Raw genomic sequence first — 16385 nt, forward strand, 5'->3', positions numbered from 1 at the left:
ATCCTGATTAGGTCTCTAGGTTGTGTACTTTAATCGCTTATCACGAGGTTACAGAATTTTGCAACCATTATAATTTATAATTTCATGTGCTTGAATACATTGACAAAAATCACCGATCTTTTAAAGTTATCCAGGTGCTAGAAATCGTCTTAAGTCAAAAAATCTTATAGTCCTATTAAGTTTTAAAACAAAAAAGTATTAGATTTGACACCTATTAAATTGAAACAAATTAGTTTTAAAATGTTTTTACTTATTATTTTTTGTCGTTTTTTTTTCTTCCAAAATTCAATCGGACTTTTTGACTATGAATGGCCTGATTAGTTAATGATTTATGCCATAATATACTTTGTAGTGCTAGACAGGATTGCCACAACACTGTCGATTTGCTAACGGTTGTATTTAAAAACCGGAGCAACAAGGTTTGGTTTTAATAAATCAAAAACATAAGACAACCTTTGTAATTCAATTCTAAATGGTTTCAAGATCGTTAGTGCTTTTTATCAAAGCGGGTCCCTAACTATCAAAGCTGCTAAACAATACTACAGCTAAAGAATCAAAGGAAAGTTAAATTCTCAGTCTTGTCAAAAGCCTTTAAAATTCAAAAAAAAACAAAGGTTTGAAACCCAGAAATCAATTTTAAGAATTTTTTTGTCGTATTTTTTTTCCCAAAATCCTAAAAGCAAAAAAACAAATAAAAATTATTAACGTATCACCGAATTGACGATTGAACTAAAAGTAGCAAACATGAATTGAATGGACGATTAGGATTGACAAGGGGCAACTTATTATGATACTCAATGTATGAATTATGTATTAAATAGTTTTTATAAAATAATTAAGAAATTATTAAACATAATGAGACTAAATAAAGGGTTTCTTAATGAATATAATAATGAATTTGTGTGTGTGTGTTAGGGTTAATACTGATGAAAAACAGGAATCCGTAAACCCAGTGGGCACATGGCGTGTTTTAGATGTCTAAAAAACGTATTAATATGTTTTGTGCCCACTGGGAAGATTGTCATGAATATGTTTGACCCATCAGCATTAGATTTTCAATCAATAGATTAGAAGTACACCGTACTCGACAAGGTTATCTTACTATACACAGTTGTAAATCTAGAAGAAAATCGTTTCAATTTGAAAACATTTTTCAACTCGATTTGATAAAACTATTGAACTTTAATCAACCCATAAAACTTTACGTTTTTTTCTGACCTTAAGCTCACTAACATCATCCTTGGTTCGTGTGTAAGTTTCTCATTTCCTTAAAGTAACTTAACGCGCACTGTAAATTTTAAAAGAGCAATATCTAATAGTTTTTTTTTACAAAAAAATTTGGGACACCGTGGAAAATACTGATGTTGGTGTTAAGACGAGCAAATTAAAAAAAAAAAAAGAATTCTATATCTATGAAAGGGACTTCAGCAGACTAAATCATGAGCAAAAGATTTCGGAAAGTATCATTTTAATACCAATTTTATTTTTTTGTGACACAAGTTTGTTTGATTTTCATAGTTGTATTAAAACTTTTGTTTAAAACAGTCAATAATCGAATTCTAAAACTAAGTATATCTTAAATGTATTTAAACTGTCTGTTAATCTAACTAAAACTGAGCACTTTTTTTTCATTGCATTTATAAAACAAATAAATTCCTTTAAAAAAATAACTTTCAAAACTTGTTATCGGTTATCACATTGTAAAAAGAGTTTAATGAAACTCTAAGGACTAATTCGTGGTGAAGATTTCACTTGGAAAACTCTTCAACAAAGAAATACAATTAGATTATTACTAACCTGTGTCATAAACAGACCCACAAGTCGTACTTTATCCAACTAAAAAAAATGTTCTAATTTAGATATATATATATTAGAAAATTAAAAATTAAACTTTTTTAAAATCCGGTGGTGCGTTTTTAGACGGTTGGAAAAGGGGATAGATAGAAGGGGGAAAGAAATATGTTCTTAATAATTAAGAACATATTTCTTGCAAAAAAGCTATTTCAAAACTTTCATTTGATTCTTATCCTATAAATTAATTGTGTGAACTTTATTTAGCTTTGCTGTCAACCGTCTTCCCCCCCCCCCCCCCATCTTTTCTCACCCGTCTAAAAACGCACCATCGGATTTTTCAAAAAAATTAAGTTTTTAATTTCCTAACACAAGTATTGATTTGAGTCTTGTTTCTACCAAAGCACTAAGACTCGCATCATATTGTATGTTGTTGGACTCTTTTTAATAAAAAAAATAAAGGGGAACATCCTTCTTCTCCCCTTTTTACCATTAAACATTATAAATTTGAATTGGTTATAGTTTATAATACATTTAGCATTTAGTCTTGTTTAAACAGATTATTTTAGATTATTTTAAAATAATTTTTGGCATTTAATGTTTTAAAATTTTAATACCTTGATTGGTTTAATAAATCTATAAAAATTAACATGTAATAGTATAATATATTACTCATAACATTGTTATAATCTTAAAATGTGTATTTTATTTTGAACCGTAAATGTTCAAAAATAAAACACACATTTTAAGATTATAACAATGAAAAAATAGAAAAGTATATTAGGAACAATTATTTAAAAATAAAATTTGTGAACTTTGTTTTTTAAATCAGGACAGTAGAAGAGGAGGGAAAAAAATTAGGAGAAACATTTTATTGAGGATTCCGAATTCACAAAAAAAATTTTAAAAACTTATGTTTTGGGAGAGTCAGCATTGTTTTGAATAGGAAGATAAATAAAGTATGACTAATTAAAAAATTTAAAACAATTTTATTGCAATACAATATAGAACTTTAAAGTATAATATCATATTAGTATATTCAAATGACCATCAACAATATATGTTTAGATCGTGACTTAGAGCAAATCAAGTGCTGTAAAAATCCTTATATCATAAACATTTAAACCTGTATTCAAAAGTTAAACATCTTTTAAAATAAATTCATTATTCAGATATTTAATTATGTGAAACTTGAGTAAGCTCTGTGATGATATCTACCAAAATTCCAAACTTATATTTAATGTCGATAAATGGCTTCTTCGATAATCTAGGGAAAAATGATTATGGAACAAACAAATTCAGAAAATTAATTTTGCTTAGCCTGTGGACAAACTCCAGCTAATCTCCTTAGAAACATTCAAGCAACTTTGAATAAAGGTTGATCTTTCAAGCAAAAAATTTAGAAAACTGATTTCTACTTTTAACAAGGTTACTAGAAAAAGAAATTTACGGTCAGGACACAGTGGTCAGAAATGCTTGAAAATGCTAAATAGTTCAAAAATACTAATTTTTAAAAACAAACTCAATTTTTATGAATTAGTAATTTTCAAATCTTCAAGAAAGTATACTGGGAATAATTTTTTTCTAGTGCACAGTGGTCTTTAATACTTGACACATTTTGCCTAAATCAAAGTTTTGATGTTATTTATACTAAATCGATAATGCTGAATCCAAATCTGAAAACAGCTTTTGGTTTAAAAGTTTTGTTTTTTAGATATAGCGTCGACGACCCAGTTAAGACTTGCAGAAAAAGCTTTCATTTTTTTGCTTGCGGTTTCATATTATATCGCAATTATTGGGCCAAAAGTCTTATAACGCGAATTGTTCGCGCGACTATTAAAACAAAGGGTCGTTTAAACTAGAATATTTTTACGTTTGGCTCAGTCTACACTAAAATATGCAATTAAGTAACCAAGGTTCATGGCTAAATTGGTTAAATGTTGAATGTTTTAATGTCCTAATATGTTGGAATATAAGTTATATTTTTTGTTCATGGAAGAATATATGTATTTTTACACACCCTTCGTATTATTTTAATCATAATAAATAAGTCTACAAAAATATGGTCGATAAACCACTATGTTACCTCTTCTATACACACAGTTTTACATTTGAAATTGATACTTGCATTAATATCTTACTTTTTAGCTAGACGTTTTGAAAGTTAAATAATATATCTTGAGATATATTATTTAACTTTCTTGTTTTTTCTGGTAAAAATTGACATTTTTGATTTTCAAAAAGTTTTAAAACTTAAAATAATGAATTATCTTTAAAATCTCTAACTAAATATAACACATAACAATAACACATCAAGGACCATTTGCGGACTTTTTTTATAAATGAAATAAAAGATAAGTATGAGTTTATCTCTGATATTTTTATGTGATTTTTTAACTAATTTTTAGAAAATTGACAGCCATTTTTAAAAATATTTTATATTATTTGATTTAAAAAAAAACTATTTTTAAGACTTTATCTTGAATGTTAAAATCTGCAAAATAGAGCCACCTTCAAGCTTTTCAGGATGATCGTTAGTTTTGGTTAAAAGTTAACCCATTACTTAGTGACACTAGTGTGAATTAAGAGTGTATAGTGCCACAGGGTCTGTGTGTTTTTTGATTGTGATGTTATTGTTGTGATGTTTTGTGTTGATAGACAACTTGGCTTACCTTCTCGATGGTGTCTGTTATACAATTGTTTATTTATTTGTCACTTGACATTTGAAATTTTTTTTTTTTTTAATTTTATAGTTGATAAAATATATTTTGTAAAAATAATATTTGTGAGTAGGTATAAATAGTATATATAAAATAAAAAATGTTTACAAATATCTTAACTTGCAACATGTGACTAGCGACACATCAGTGTTGTCCGTGTTAGCCATCCCAGACGATTTTTTTAAAATATAAAAAAGCATATATAATTTATATCATTGTATAAAGCTTGACTTGATTTAAAAAATGAGGGGTCATTCGGCCTTTAAAGTTAAGCAAATTTAAAGTTGTTAAACTTTTTGTATTGCAAAAACTGATGATTTTTTTGACGAAAGGTATAGGGTATAGTAAGGAAAATTTGCAGTGTTATGGCATCGAAAAAAGAGAGTATTTTTGGATCATATTGACTTTTGAATAACTTTTGAACCATTATTACATTTGACTTGAAATTTTCCATATTGATTCAACAACTATAAGATAATAAAATACAAAAAAAAAATTAATTCTGTCGGGATTGCCCAGAATTGTCTATTTTACAGACTGAGGGTTTTTACTTATTTACTTAGTTTTGTTGTCATATTGACTCTTGAATAACTCTTAAACTGTTATTACATTTGACTTAAAATTTTTTATTGATTCACCAACTATATCGATTCACCAACTATAAGAAAATAAAATACCAAAATATTTTTATTTAATTCAGTCGGGATCGTCCAGATTCGTCTATTTTACAGACTGTGGATTTTAACTTATTTACTTAAGTTTGGTGCCATACTGACTTTAGAATTACTTTTGAACAATTATTACATTTGACTTTAAATTTTCCATAGTGGTGCAACAAATATAAGAAAATAAAACACCCCAAAATTTTTTAGTTTAACTGACGAGATTTACCAGAATCATCTATTTTACAGGCTGAAGATTTTTACTTATTTACTTAGTTTTAGAAAATAAAATTTGGGGTTATATTATAATTACACCATACAAATATGCATAAAGGAATCATGGAATCCAAATAGTATATCGCTTAGAAATTATTGTATAATTTACAGACCGGTCAGTAAATTACTTCAAAAGGGCTGCTCAAACCAACTGGGCAAAAATATATTCAAAGTCGGTATACTTTGAATATATTTGATATTTTTAAATCGTTATTAAATTTGAACCAAAATTTTTCATAGTAGTCCCATTTTTATTCATCTGACGAGATTAACCAGAATGATCTATTTTACAGACTGATGGTTTTCACTTATTTACTTAGTTTTGGAAAATAAAATTTGGGGTTATATTATAATTACACCATACAAATATGCATAAAGGAATCATTATAAAATCATTGCTTAATTTACCAACTGATCAGTAACTTAATGTGTAAGGGCATTGAAATCTGTCGAAATTATTCAAAATGACCTATTTAATTGACAGAAGATTCTTCAATAAAGTTAAAATTTAATTTTTAATGAAAATAACTTACAGCAAATGAACTTTCTGAAATTTGCAGTACTTACAATTGCAATAGGCAGGTATAATAGCAGAAATTATATCTAAAAATGTAAAAATATTATTATTAGAAACACAGATACACAATAACGTGTTAAAAATATTTTGTTAATTCGTTTTAAAAATAAAAAAATTAAAAACATTTAAAAATAAATAAGTATAAAATAAGAAACTTACTCTTTAGGATTGTTTATGTGAATCTATGAAAACGCTTAAAATAAAAAAAATGAAAATAACATACAAAAATGTTTTCATTCTAAAACTTATTTCTTGGCTTTTAGTGAATGATTAGAAGTAGCAAGTTTCAATAACGAAACAAACTAATAATCATTTTTAACAATAGACACCATCGAGAAGGTAAGCCAAGTTGACTATCAACACAAAACATCACAACAATAACATCACAATCACAAAACGCACAGACCCTGAGGCAATAAACACTCTTAATTCACACTAGTGTCTCTAAGTAATGAGTTAACTTTTAACCAAAACTAATAATCATCCTGAAAGCTTAAAGGTGGTTCTATTTGCAGAAGACATAAGAAACATATAGATTTCAATCATCTTGTTTTAGAACTGACTTGCTAACTGATGTGACAGAACGGTACTACACAGCATTAGATAGAGGTGGTTTGGCAAATTCTGCTGCTCTGGATATAAAAGGCTTTTGATAAAGTCTAGCACGATGGACTTACCCATCTTTTTGCAACCTTTTAAGTCGTCTGTTAATTGTTATCTAGCTATATAAACTTCTTGGCTATTCCCGTAACTTCCAACTTTAAAAGTGGTTGCCTACAGTGGTTGCCTTGTTAAAATAAAGATGTTTAAAAAAAAATCTCGTGTGAATTAACAAAAGATTTTTTAAGCTCTGTTTTCTTATAATGATGCTTTCTCTGATGTTGTTGATTTGTTACCTTCTGATGTTTGCTCTAGCCCTACTTCTATTGGTGCTTTTTCGGATGTTGTTGGTTTGTCACCTTCTGATGCTTGTTCTACCCTTACTTCTATCCATAATAATAAATTGTTCCCAATCAAACTACTGTTTTTGTACCTTCTGATTTAACATTGAAAATTGCTAATGATGACTTTTCATGCTCTGTTACCCTAACTTCTATAGTATGCATCCCTTTAGGAAATGGTTCTAAAAACTTTTTTATTAAAACAAAATTTAATGAAGAGAATCTCCCAGTTTCCAATTTGGATAAAAAACTACCTATATTATCTGGTGATTTCACCTATCAAATAAAGAAATTTTAATTTGTAACATGGAACTGACGTTTTTGAAGAAGCGAAAAGTTATCAACTTTTGAATGAAAAATTAACAAATGAAAAATTAAAAACTTTTGAACTTAATTTAAAGTTAAACGAAACTTTGCGACTTGTGGCACAAAATTGCCTGACGCACTTATGCAGATTTTCACTGTTACCAACTGCTCATGCTCAGCAGTAGTTAAGCATCCAAACTGTTTCTTTCCACGAATAGCAACCATTTTTGGATAGAATAGCAATGCTTGTAATAAATCAAAAAACTTTCCGACACTGACTTGAATAAATCTTGTGCTCTTGCTGCAGAAGTTAGCTCTGGTGTTTTTACAGATAATTGTGGGTGTCGAGTCAAAAATCTACGAAACCATTTATCACCAGCTTGTTCACACTTTGAATTGAACCTTTTATGGAGATTGTTAAGTTTAGCAAACTGGTAGGCAACTTTACGCAAAACTTGAGGTGTTAAACCAAAAAGCATAGCTTCCAATTTTTTTTTTTTTTTTTTTCTTTTTAAACATCTTCGCTTCCAACAAGGCTGCAAGCAGCCACTAATTAAAGTTGGAAGTTACTGTAATTGCTTGATATGAGTCATCAGCTCATTTTCCTTTTCAATAGAAAACACACATTTTACTGATCCAAGTGATTTCAACGAGGCTTGTACAAAGTTCAAATTATATCTACACCTTCTTTGCAATGTACTCCGTGGTACATTGAACTGCTTGCATGCTTTTTTTAATCTTATTTCTCTTTTTCTTACAGCCTCAATAGCTTTTGGTATAGACCTCTCACTCCAACACTGCCTTTTTATTTTTCTGACACATTTCCCCATATGTAAAACAAGAGGAATTGATAGAAAAAAAGCTTATAAAATCGGTCCAATTGGACTAGTTTGGATTAATTTGATTAAACTGGCCAATTCGATCAAACTAAACTAAATAAAAAAAACGTCTTAGGATGTACATTTTACACTAAAACTTTTTTGTAACTATATATAACTCTCTATATATTGTAATTATATTCAATATAATTGTAATATGTAATCTTGTAATTATATATTACAAGCTCTTTAAAATTATAATTAAAAACACACAAAATATAAAATAACATATAGATTCAGTTCAATATTATATATTTAAATATGTATACATATACGATGATAGATGTCTAAAATATACTATAAATATAATGTTTTAATAGCGGAATTTGCATTTTACATGGATTTTAAATTTACTAAAATATGCATTTAATTAATGTATTTTCATCCAGTTAAATATATGGAACATTTTATAAAAATGAATATTTGAACTATTTTTAACAATTTAGGTAGCAAGTACGATTGTACAAAGAAAAAAAAATTTTGAACAAGTATTTATAGAAATAAAACAAAAATAGAGACACAAGTATTTTTGATAACATAAAATAGGTATATTTTGGGAGCTGTAAAGTTGGTTTGATTAATATCTGCAACTGATTTTTTTTTTAAACAATATATATTAGGATTCAAAAAAATCATATCGATCAAGTCCATGCATGCGTACGTTAGTTTAAGGAAGAAGTTGAAATTGAAGAAAAAACTTTTATTTTATGCTAATTTCAAGCATAAATAACTTATGCAAATATACTATAATAAAAAATTATTATTTCAAATTAAATACTATACTTTAACATTTTTTTAAAAAAAATTTATACACATGTGCATATAGTTTTAAATTTATATACAAATGAAAAAATACTTTATTTTTGGAAGAAATAATTCGTCGATTTTTAATCGCTCTTGGATATGGTTATTGACTTTTCTTTCGAGAAAAAATATGAAAACTAAATATTTTTGAATAACCTGGAGAATGTTGTGTTTAAAATTAATAATAACAGCAAAAATTACAGATTTTTTAAAATTATATCCAAAAATCAAGTTATTCAGACCACTGTGAAGTGCACTGGATTATTTAATTTCTACCCTGGCTTCATTAATGGGACATTTCGTCCCATTAAAGGAGCCAGGGTAGAAATTAAATTATAGAAACTGAAAAATATAAAACTATTTTTACAACATTAACAACAATTTTTTAATTTGAGACATCATCTATAGTTTATAGGTAAGAATTTTAAAATTATTCAAAGCTTTCCTATTTTCTACTTGCATTCTTTACTCTCTGTGACTATCAAGTTAATCCTTTTACACTGAGCTTCTTTTATGAATAATCTTGCTGCAAATTATCTCCAAATTTGTAAAACTGGAATCAACATATTAAAAAATTTAGCCTTAAACAGTAAAAATATTTTGTTATTTTTCAATTTCTATAACTTAATTTCTATCCTGGCTCCTTTAATGAGACGAAATGTAATAATTCAGTGCACTAGAAAATTAAAAAATTATTCCAAGTATGCTTTCTTGAAGGTTTAAAAATTATTAATTCATAAAAATTAAGTTTGTTTTTAAAAATTAGTATTTTTGAATTATTTTGCATTTTCAAGCATTTCTGACCACTTTGCAGGAGTGACGCAGTTGCTGCGATATCTTGAATTAACCTAAAGTAGCCGTGGGACAGTGGTTTGAGTTCTGGCTCAGAACCCAGAGGCCTAAGGTTCAACGTTAGCTTTAGCCCAACAAGCCACATGGGTAAGGAAGGAGGCGTAAGCTTCAAATTAAATGCTCTTTGCGGGCTTCGTGATAAGACCGTTAGGGCTCCTGGAAACACCTTAACAACTACAACAACAAATAATTAAAAAAAAAACTGTAATACATTGTCACATAGTTCAGTCTAAAATTTAAAGTTGGTGATAAAATAAAGGGTTTATTGAAAGTTTTTGTAAAAGATTCTTCTAATTTTTTTACAAGATTATATTCTGGGGCAGTGTCGATAAACGGTGTAAATATTCTCGCATCCACTTTTCTTCCGCAGCAGACGGCGGCTGCCTCCCAATTAACTTTTAGCGGCAAATTTTTCTTTATCACGCCTCCAATGGCTTCCGCCTTTCTTTTGGCGGCCGCAGTCAGAGTTTTTTTTTTGGAGGCAAAATGTTTTGAAGGCCGACGCCAATAGAGAGGCGGAAGCCAATGATGGAATAAATTTCCTCCAGAAGAAATTTTGGAGGCAAAACCATTTGGAGGCCGCCTCCAATAGCTTCTGCATCCCAGCTGGATGCGGCTGCCAAATTGGAGGCGGAAATATTTGCCTCCCGCTGGCGGATGTAATGAAAAATTATTGCACGTTTGTCTTTAAGTTAACGAGCAATTAAAATATTAACTATAAACAAATGTTAAATATTTGACATCAAAGTTTTGTTTTATATAATTTATTGACTATTTAAAATTTTTTTTGAAAAAGAAATTATAATTTTGTCAGAGCGGTTGTTTTTCTAGGACTATCGAATAAATTTTAAACTTTTAAACGTTTTAAACTTTTATTCGCTTAAAACATTTAAACGTATAAAAGTAGATGAGTCTATATTTTTAAACGTTTTAAAAGTATAGAGTATAATATAAAAAGCATTTATAAAAGTATATATATTTAAAGTTTATAATTTTTTTTTTTTTGTAATTTGAAAAAACTATTAGCGTAATACAGCGTGGTCGCACATTTTTTATAAACAGCAGATATTTTTTCAATAACTTTTACAATATCCAATTATTAAAAATAAGTATTTTAACGTTATGCAAAAGATAAAATAGATATAAATTTTAGCATGTCGAATTGTTCTAAAAAACTCAATCAATTTAATTACTTATTGTAATTTTTTTTTGTCAAATAGATTTATTCGTCAATGGCATAAAAGTAAAGTTTCCAACTTTTAACTTTTGTTTTGAATAATAAAGCTACTAATTTATTCTATTTAACTTGTTAGTTTACAAAAAAAAAAATTTAAATTATCAAAACTTTTGAAAATAATCATATAAAATAAAACTTGATGTCAAATATTTAACATTTGTTTCTAATTAACATTGCTTAAAAGCAAACGAGCTGCTTTAAATTGCTTTAAAGCAATTATTATTAATTACATCCGCCGGCGAGAGGCAAATATTTCCGCCTCCAATTCGGCAGACGCAGCCAGTTATAAGACAGAAGCCATTGTAGGCAGCCTCTAAATGCTTCTGCCTCAACAATTTTATCTGGAGGCGGCCACCAATGGCCTCCGCCTCCCTAATGGCATCGGCCTCCAAAACATTTTTTCTCCAAAAAATAACTCTGGCTGCGGCCGCCAATAGAAGGGCAGAAGCTACTGGAGGTGGAAGAAAGAACGTTTTGCCGCTAAAATTTGAATGGAAGGCCGCCGCTAACAGCTTCCGCCCCCCTAAAAAATTGGCCTTTCGGCAGAAATTTACTTTGCCGCCGGGCGGCGTTATTAACTTTGGTCTAGGGAGCATTGAATAATTCAATAGTACAAGTATCATTTGATAGAGGTTCATTGAAAATATGTTAATATCTTTGATCCAGATGAACTTAAAGTTAACAGGATTTAAAAAAAGATTAGAAGTAAACGCAATAGAACAGACAATTATATGGGGCTTTAAAGATTTAAAGTTTTTTGTGAATAACTGGTTTAATTATTGCGTTAGTCCCAATTTTTTGTTTGATTTTATTTAGGTGCCCGCAGAAGTCCTTACGGTCTTATTACAGGCAAACATTAGCCTCTCAAAGCATAGCTATTAAGTATATGCCAGCGTACACGCCACAGCTTAATCTAATAGAAGAATTTTTCTTCTTCTTTAAAGCATACTTACAAACAGGGAGAAAGGTCTCGAAATACGGTTGGGGTAATCAGGAAACTTAAAAAGATTATGGATACTACAGAGTTTATTTTAATTCCATTTTACAACCATTTGCGTAAATAACTGGCTGGCGAGCGCTGGCTCGGCAACCATTTTTTAGATAAATAGCAGTGGCAACAACCTAATTTATATTTTGAATAAATCTATATAAACACATAAAAGCCTATATATATATATATATATATATATATATATATATATATATATATATATATATATATATATATATATATATATATATATATACATATATATATATATATATATATATATATATATATATATATATATATATATATATACATATAAATATATAGTGCCGGCTGGTGGCGTGTGTGAAGTGTGGCAAATTTTAAGATCAACAGTAAATGAAAAATTGCCAAAAAAATACGGCGTTTTGATAAAATTTGATCATTATTAAAGGCGGCTATTTTTTTTGCACACACTAAGAAATGTTCACGATATATATATATATATATATATATATATATATATATATATATATATATATATATATATATATATATATATACATGTATATATATATATACATGTATATATATATATATATATATATATATATATATATATATATATATATATATATATATATGTATATACATATACATATATATATATATATATATATATATATATATATATATATATATATATATATATATATATATATATATATATATATAATTATGCATTGACTTATTTAAGATCTCCTTCCAGAAACCTTCAATTTTGACGATAAGAACAGCATAATCTTTTTCATCCCCTCATTTTCCTAGATTTCTCCCCTCATTTTCCTAGAATTACCCCTGTATGATGATGTTGAATAATTTATCTGAATGGACCACTAAACAATTTTTGACAATTTCCAATTTGCCTAGTGCAGGCTTTAAGGATAGTTACTTAAAATATTTTGTTTTCTGTAATAATAAACAAAACTAAATTATTAAAAACATACTGCAATAATTTGCCATTCCGTAAATACTTAATATTATGTATTCAAAATATTCAATTCTTGTTCTTATGCTTATGTGTGTTATTTTATTTATTTACATCACGGTATTTTACATAAAAACTGAGTTTGTTTTTTAATTTTTTTTTGCCAATTCAATTACTTGTGTGTTCCATAGTTGATTCATAGAAATTGTATAGCAATTATGTCATATTCTCATAGCAAGTATGTCATATTCTAGTTAAAAATAAATCATTACATGTGTAAAAGACATCAAATTAAAGCGCTCATCTTGCCAAATACCTAGAATTATTAAGTTATCTCACAACTACCATATTATAAATAATACAAATAAATTTCTTTGTATGAACAAATTTTAGTTAAAACATGCAATAAAATATTGTTAAAATAAAATAATGCATGTAAAAACATGCAATAAAATATTATTTCTTTAAAAAGATTTATATAAAAACATTTTTTGTTAAACAATATACTCAAGACTAATTAAAAATCTGTAAGAAATATGAGTCTAAAAAAAAATTAAACAAAAAGAAGTCAAAAAAAAAAAGAAGTCAAGAAGTAAATTATAGAGTCCATAATAAAGAAACTGACCTCAAATAATATAAAATGCTTACACATTTAAGTTTGAAAAAAGTCTTTTTTGGGAAGGGTAGGACAATGGATTGGAGGTATAACTATAACAGGGACAATTGAATGCCGAATTACATAGTCATTAGTGCTACCCAAACTTGTTCTCGGTACTGCTCCTAAGGGTCGCTGTCCCATTAAAATTACGGTTGCCTTTTTTTTTTTTGCAAATTTACATATCATAAATCCTAGAGATACAAAATCTTTTTCTAAAATTATCTCCTTGCATTCAATTTTTTTTTCTAAACAAAGATTTTTGAACTTTTCAACGACAGCTTCGGCTTCTTTAACACTATCTATTATTCTGCAACGATGCTCCTCAGTAGTCGTAAAAACTCCTGATGAAATTTCCATCAAAGGTAGTTGGGGTGTTTGATGTATATGAAGTATTATCAAAGAATCAGATGGACGATGATAGTTTTTTACATACCAATCAAATGCATTTGTACTTGTCTCACTCCCATCCACAGCCAAACAATTTGTTCTGCTAATATCCATCTTTCTCCTTTTAAAATGTCTTTGCTTGGAACTAAAAAATTATATATATATATATATATATATATATATATATATATATATATATATATATATATATATATATATACATATATATATATATATATATATATATATATATATATATATATGTATATATATATATGTATATATAAATATATGTATATATATATATATATATATATATATATATATATATATATATATATATATATATATATATATATATATGTATATATATATATATATATATGTATATATATATATATATGTGTGTGTGTGTGTGTGTGTGTGTGTGTGTGTGTGTGTGTGTGTGTGTGTGTGTGTGTGTGTGTATATTTAATTAGAAGAATGTTGTCTGTAATTTCAGTGTGGATTTTTCCAAATTCTATTGTTTTATCTAAAATTCCCTTAAAAATATCCCAATCCCAGACAAAAAAAGTTATACTATTTCTTCAATTGAAAAAATTGAACATTTTATTAAAAGAACTCATTGGTAAGCCCATTTTTTCTTAGAATCTGAAAACAAAAAAAGTACTTTAACTGAAAATAACCAAAAAGAAAATTTTGGATTCAAAACAAAAAATGCCCCACCATTTATTCCTAACCTAGAAAACTTTGAAAACGATTTATTACACTTGATTAAAACAATAAAATTTCGAAATATTAACAATGATTTCCAAAAGGAACTCAAGTTAGACATTAATAATATAAAATCAAACCCTAATATTTTAGTTTTTGATGATAAAACAAGCAACATATACCAAATTGCCCCAGATAATCACCATAAATTACTGTGAGATATTATTTCTAATAACTACGCAAAAGCCCCCAAAAACTTAGAAAATTCAATTAATTAAGAAGGCCAAAACATTGTTAAAACAATTAATTTAGATTCTAGAATTGAATCAGTCGCACCAGCGCAAGCTTTTATCACAATAAAAGATCATAAACCAAATTTTCAAAATAAACTCCTTTGTAGGCTACTAGTACCTTCAAAAAGTGAACTAGGGCACGTTAGTAAAATTAAATTAGACGAAATAAATAATAATATTCTGAAAAAATTAAATTTGCAACAACGAAAAAACACCACTGATGTTATAAATTGGTTTTCTAAAATTAGTAATAAAAATGAATGCACATTTATACAATTTGATATTAATGATTTTTACCCCTCAATTACAGCGAAATTTTAGATAAAACAATAGAATTTGGAAAAATCCACACTGAAATTACAGACGACACTATTCGTCTAATTAAACATTGCAGAAAAACTTTACTATGTATATATATATATATATATATATATATATATATATATATATATATATATATATATATATTTGTATATATATATATATTTATTTTAATAAACAAGACAAACTTTTTAATTAATAAAACCATTTTATTAATTCTAAACAATACATGTTTCGACTATCAATAGTCATCTTCAGTTGAAGTTTAATTTTTAAATTTGTTTAAATACCTATATAGGTGATTTTTTCAATAGCAATACAAAATGTAATTATCTGTGTACAAACTATTAATTTAATTATAAAAATACAACAAAAACTATTATAAGAATAACATAATCATACTAAAAAAACAAATAGGAAGTGACGAAAGAATAGGTTAATAATAATAAAAAAATAATACATAGAAAGTAATAACTAAACAGAAAGTGTCAATTGGACATGGTTGACCTGTTTGTTCATACCAGGTTTTAACCATTCTATTAACATGCTTTCTTTAAGTTTTAATTCGAACTTATTAGATGCTGAATCTAAAATGGAAAAACACTTTTCATTTAATTGCACAAAACAATTTTAATTACCATGGAGATGTTTATAGATATGTGATTTTTTGTCTCTCTTATAATGTTCAGTTATCCGTGTCTTGAGATGGCGAGTAGTTTTGCCTATATAACAGGAGTTACATCCTGCACATACGAATTTGTAGACCACAAACGATTTGAACTTTAGAGGAATAGGATCTTTAGAGGAGAAAAATTTTGAAACTTTTAGTGAGACAAAAACTAGTTTAAAATTTACAGAACAGCAATATATTTTAACAATTGAATTCAATCTTTTTTTAGTTAAATCAGATATTTTTCCTAAAAACAGTAGTTTAAAGTAAGACAAAGGTTCTTTGATTTTTGGTTGTGATGGATTGTTTGTGTTAATTTTGTTTAAATAAAATTATATAT

General features: G+C 27.2%; 1 protein-coding gene across 1 annotated transcript; it reads right to left on the reverse strand.

The window, feature by feature from the left end:
* Nucleotides 1-13654: 13654 nt before the first annotated feature.
* On the reverse strand, nt 13655-14161 carry LOC136082502 (uncharacterized). The gene has a single exon (XM_065801909.1). It carries the CDS (start codon nt 14159-14161, stop codon nt 13655-13657), a length of 507 nt encoding a protein of 168 aa, XP_065657981.1.
* Between the last annotated feature and the right edge of the window lie 2224 nt (nt 14162-16385).

Source organism: Hydra vulgaris, chromosome 07 (assembly GCF_038396675.1).
Source record: "Hydra vulgaris chromosome 07, alternate assembly HydraT2T_AEP".
Taxonomy (NCBI): Eukaryota; Metazoa; Cnidaria; class Hydrozoa; order Anthoathecata; family Hydridae; genus Hydra; species Hydra vulgaris.